General features: G+C 34.1%; 2 protein-coding genes across 2 annotated transcripts; one reads left to right on the forward strand and one right to left on the reverse strand.

Moving 5' to 3' along the window:
* Positions 1–213: 213 nt before the first annotated feature.
* On the reverse strand, positions 214–1,804 carry LOC105448287 (protein-S-isoprenylcysteine O-methyltransferase). Its single transcript, XM_011686787.1, has 3 exons — positions 1,292–1,804; positions 636–1,115; positions 214–546 (listed from the first exon to the last, which is right to left on the reverse strand). The coding sequence occupies exons 1-3, from the start codon at positions 1,487–1,489 to the stop codon at positions 364–366; spliced, it is 861 nt and encodes a 286-aa protein (XP_011685089.1). The 5' UTR covers positions 1,490–1,804; the 3' UTR covers positions 214–363.
* A 352-nt stretch (positions 1,805–2,156) lies between these two features.
* LOC105448290 (serine/threonine-protein kinase pelle) lies at positions 2,157–5,174 on the forward strand. The gene is made up of 4 exons (XM_011686790.1): positions 2,157–2,489; positions 3,126–3,707; positions 3,941–4,377; positions 4,635–5,174. The coding sequence occupies exons 1-4, from the start codon at positions 2,384–2,386 to the stop codon at positions 4,968–4,970; spliced, it is 1,461 nt and encodes a 486-aa protein (XP_011685092.1). The 5' UTR covers positions 2,157–2,383; the 3' UTR covers positions 4,971–5,174.
* Positions 5,175–5,206: the final 32 nt, after the last annotated feature.

Genomic DNA, 5,206 nt, shown 5'->3' on the forward strand with positions numbered 1-5,206 from the left:
ATAATATATACTAACACATTGTAATTAAGTAACAATTATAACGTTAAACCTGAGTTTTGCATACATAAAAAAATTTAAAAGCATAAAATTGACGACTAGACAAGTAAATGTGTAAATTGGCATCAAGATTATATATTACATTATGTAATCACATATCACAAGTAGTTAAAATTATTTAAATAATAAATGAAAACAAAAACAAATTAATGAAAATTAATAAATTATTTTCAAAATCATCTGTATGCCAAAAAATTTCTAAATTTTGATATTTACGATTAATTATCTAATTACTTTCTACAAAACATGTTTTTCGATTTGTTAGAACAAATTTTTTACAAACTAGGATTACACCAATATAGGGTGCTATGAATTAATCTTATACCCAGAAATAAATGGAAGTCCAGTACCTACTCTCTTTTGATATTCAACATAGTCATCGCCGAAGAAATTTAATAAAGTCATTTCTTCAATCAGAACACGATCGTGGAAGAAAGTCCATGACATCAGTGCGTACGCAAAAAGGCATAGTGGATTTTGAAGTATTAACTGCAATCAAAATTTATGAAATGTCAATTAACAATATGATAAGAGTGCAAAGCCAAATGTCTAATTGTAGAAAATTCATGATGCCTCACCTGCGTTCCGACGGACCAATAAAACCACCCTACGTAACTGGGGTGTCTACAAAGCTTGTATACACCGTGCGTAACAAGAACGTGATTGTCGCTTTTCTCACTTTGCACAATATGGTTGAAATTGTGTTTTGCAGTGTACATCGCTGATTTTCTTAGAACTTCGCCAGAAATGCATAATATCAGACCAAGATAGGACACGGGGGAAGATACTTTTATCTCTTGAAAGTAATGCCTCTCTATGAGAAACTCTACCCAACTGAGACACGCCGCTACCCCGTACGCTACGCTGTGATTAAGTATGAAACTGTCGATCGACAATGCAGTTGGATTTGTCCATGCTATAGCTAGAAATTCCGTGTAATGGAAAGTCGATAATACTGTCGCATAAATGCCAAACGCCTGCCACGATGGTGGAGCGTTGATCGATACCAAGATACCAGCTCCAAATACATATCCAAGAAACAACGCTCTGATTGCTACCTGTAAAAAAAAAAGGTAAGGTAATTATTTAGTTTAGCTCTCCCTCCGATTTTGATAAAAATAAAGGTAATATCTAGAGCATAAAATTATAAATATTATAATATTATAAATAAAATATCATAAATTATAAATATTATAAATAAGATACACCTAAAGTAATAACGAGAAACACTTACTTGATAAGCAAAACCGCGAAACGCCAGCAACGCTGACACGTTTATGAGAATGTACTGTATCGCATGTAAAAGCCAGATATTTGAAAAATTTGCGGCATAAATATTAAATCCTAACCTGAACTGCAATTCAGGGGAGAGCGAGATTAAACCCGCTGCGATAAAGCAGAATAAACTGAGAGCTCCATCGCGACACAGCATCGTGAATCTTTCCCTCGATATTTTCGAAGCGATAAATAATAATCACGATAAACAACTTGACACATCTGACCAGGTCGACAAGCGAATTTTTATTATTTGTAGCAATTATTCATGACTTGTACATTTTTTTTTTACGACGAAGAGAAATCTCGATTTTGTGCGCTTTATTAACAATAATATATTGCTTCGCACTGTCGAATAGTTCATTAACAGTCAATCAAATTTATTGACCGGACCAAAAATGCACACAAATCACATACTCAACTCCCTTTGTGGATCACAGATGATCCCTGCCATCACTGAGGAGTGACGGCCTTTTGCCAGCACCAGCTGTACTTCAAAATGCTCTCGTGCACTAACGCCCTCTGAAGAAGTGGATGTAAACTACATAGCAACATTCACTTTTCCGCACCGCGAGTATACAATTTGTGGTGCGTGTCCGTGCTACCTCCACTTTTCGAGATCGACTCGTCGGAAATATTCGTAATCTGAGAGAGGACATGATTTTCGAAAGCGCAATAATTTTTCGAGAATAAAGCCTTCTCAAAAGGTGGATATATAGCACGGACACGCACCACAAATTATATATCCGCGGTGCAGAAAAGTGAATGTTGCTATGTAGTTTACCTCCACTTCTTCAGGGGACGTTGGTGCACGAGGGTATATTGAGGTAACATGCAAAAGGCTGTCAGCCCAGGGTTGAGATGAGTGTAGTAATTCACTGTAGTTGGATGTAGTTTAATTAATAGTTAGTAGAATCAGAGAGGATTCTCTATGTTAGAATATAATTTTAGTGATATTATATATCAGTGATTTCGCGTAATACATACATATTGTACACAACGAATTAAGAGCCTAACAATTTTACAATACAACGATCCGTTAATTTGCAAAATGGCAACAACGGAGAACGTCAAGTACATTTATCACCTGCCATTCTCCGAACGGTCGGAATTTTGTAAAATTCTGAATCAAAATGATAAATGGGAGGAACTGGCTGGTAAGTACGTCGGCAGGAAGATAAGATACTCTTGAGAAATATATTCCTGTCACACATTAACATATTTGTTGATACTAACCTATTTCACCTTAGTCACCTGTTTTCTGAGGTCTATGTTTTCTTTTCCTGTAGTTGACTAGAATGTAATTGATTAGAACTTTCTTTCACACTTTTACAAATGTCAAACATATATCATTTCACTTTAAGTGCAAAGAGCACATTAGTTCAGGTATAGAAAACAGACTCATGATTCTGCTCATCATATTGCCCTTATTTTTTTTTTAATATCACCAATTTTGCTTGGCAATAGACAATTGTTTTAAACAAGCAATGCAATAACTTACGTTATGATGTTATGTGTACAATTGTGGACAGATCGGTTGCAACACTTTTTTTTTATAGGTTTCTAATATATATTTAATATACATAATATATATTTTATAGGTATTTAATATTTTGCAAATGTGAATCACAATGTACTATCTTTATAAGTCTAGAGACAGTATTACACCAATCGTGGTTAGCATTTGCAAAATATTAATGCATTTGGAAACCTATAAATAAAAAATGTCGCAACTGATCTGTCCACCACTGAACAGCTTGTGTCTCTAATTACATACTTTTTTTACATTATAGGTACCTGGATGAAATATGACGTCTTGACGATACAGAGTTTAAGAAAGGAGAAAAATCCCACAGATGAACTCTTGACCCTGTGGGGTCATCACAATCATACAACAGCAGAATTGTTTGTTTTATTGTCCAAAATGCAACACTATCAGGCAATGGTGCCTTTATTACCGTTTGTTGAACAGAAATTTCATCGACTTTTCTACAACGGGGAAGGCAACTTTCAGAACATGCCGCGCAAGCAGCTGGTCAACAAAAATAGTAAGGACTTAAAGATCGGCACGCAAAATTTCAATCAACGTGTGCAGCCGCAGAGTGTTAATAAAATTTTGAATCAACCAACGGCACAACTGGGTGTTAGCCCGAGCAATTCTAATAATTTGGCAGTACCTTCGCCAGCAGGTGCTGCTGGTTTCTCACCATTTCCGCAAAATACTGGTAGCAATGAGAAAAAGATCAACGAATCGCCGTTGCCAAAAGCGGAGAGTACCCTGCCGCAGGCAAGTTATAGCGAACTTGCTATTGCCACAGATGGCTGGAATCAACATAATATATTAGGGAGAGGTGGTTTTGGAACAGTATACAGAGGTATGCTGTCTAATTTATATTTACCTATAAATTGCCAATTACAAAATTTAAATGCAACGGAGATTAAAAAAGATTTTAGAGAGATTTATATGAATTTAATAATTAAATTTCGGATTTTTTAAATTGATATTTATTACACATTTAATTGATTTTGTAAAAGGAAAACAGATTAGCAGAAAACATTTGATTTAAAAGATATCTTATTTATTAAATTAAATTTATGTACATTGCAGGCATTTGGAAAAATACCGACGTTGCCATAAAGAAAATCCGGCAAAAAGGGTCTGATTTAGACGAAAGTTATATACTACAGTTTGAGCAATCGTTAAAAGAAATAAAGATTTTAAATTCTCACATCCATGAAAATATCTTGCCTTTATACGCGTACAGTTTGGGCGGCGAAGCACCGTGCTTGGTCTATCAGCTCATGAAAAATGGATCTCTGGAAGATAGGCTGCTTTTAAGACAAAAGACCAAACCGTTAACGTGGATGCAAAGACACGAGATTGCCAAGGGCATAGCACGTGGATTACAATACTTGCACATAGGGGAGAAACCATTGATTCACGGTGATATCAAAAGCGCGAATATTTTGCTCGATAAAAATTTCGAGCCCAGGATTGGGGATTTTGGTTTGGCGCGGGAAGGTCCTGAAAGAGATAGTATGAAGGTAATTATTGAAAAGCTTTAACGTGAATGATTTGTGATGCTCAAGGTGCTAAAACGTTACAAGACTTTCTTATATTTTATAAGATTTCGTTTATTTTAAAAAATTTTAACGTAAAAATTTTATAAACATTTTATGATATTATAATGGACAGTTATTATGAAAAATTGTTTATCGCATATAATTCATCACAATTGTTCGTATAATATAATTGAGATAACGAATAATTAATATTAATAATAACTATTGATAATTATTAGATCAGCAGAATTCATGGGACAAGACCTTACTTACCCGAAGAATTTTTACGAGACAAAAAATTATCCACAAAAATAGACACTTACAGTTACGGTATAGTCTTGTTCGAAATGGCAACCGGTCTTCGGGCTTATGACGATTCCGAGAAGAAATTGTTAATAGATCTAATCGAGGCTTGGAAGGACAAGGACATTTCTTTGCTGATAGACAAGCACGGTGGCGAAGAAAACAAGCAAGTGTACAAAAATTTAATATCTATAGGAAAATGGTGTGCAAATAGATTGGCGCAAAATCGACCCAATATGGAACTGGTATATCAAACATTGAACAATTTGTAAATATTGGATAGTAAATTATAAAGATATGTTGTTATGAAATTTAATTATATATATATATATTATATTTCTATATTATACATATATTAATCAATTTTACCGAATTTTAATTTTATAAAATAAAATTTATTAATGTTACACAGTCGTCTTACTATATTTTTACCTGCTTATAAAATTTAAATAACTACTGACAATATATAAATTGTATTCGGTACAAAGAAAACGTACTTTTATCACAC

This window comes from Wasmannia auropunctata, unplaced genomic scaffold, assembly GCF_000956235.1.
Source record: "Wasmannia auropunctata unplaced genomic scaffold, wasmannia.A_1.0 LD336088.1, whole genome shotgun sequence".
Taxonomy (NCBI): Eukaryota; Metazoa; Arthropoda; class Insecta; order Hymenoptera; family Formicidae; genus Wasmannia; species Wasmannia auropunctata.

What these genes read in the sequence shown, in the direction of transcription:
- LOC105448287 (XM_011686787.1), bottom strand. Translation starts at nt 1,489, where the DNA reads ATGCTGTGTCGCGATGGAGCTCTCAGTTTATTCTGCTTTATCGCAGCG. An exon ending in TTCGCGGTTTTGCTTATCAA is followed by an intron (nt 1,116 to 1,291) that starts GTAAGTGTTTCT and finishes TTTTTTTTACAG; the next exon opens with GTAGCAATCAGAGCGTTGTT. An exon ending in ATTGGTCCGTCGGAACGCAG is followed by an intron (nt 547 to 635) that starts GTGAGGCATCAT and finishes TTTTGATTGCAG; the next exon opens with TTAATACTTCAAAATCCACT.
- LOC105448290 (XM_011686790.1), top strand. Translation starts at nt 2,384, where the DNA reads ATGGCAACAACGGAGAACGTCAAGTACATTTATCACCTGCCATTCTCC. An exon ending in TAAATGGGAGGAACTGGCTG is followed by an intron (nt 2,490 to 3,125) that starts GTAAGTACGTCG and finishes TTTACATTATAG; the next exon opens with GTACCTGGATGAAATATGAC. An exon ending in CTGAAAGAGATAGTATGAAG is followed by an intron (nt 4,378 to 4,634) that starts GTAATTATTGAA and finishes GATAATTATTAG; the next exon opens with ATCAGCAGAATTCATGGGAC.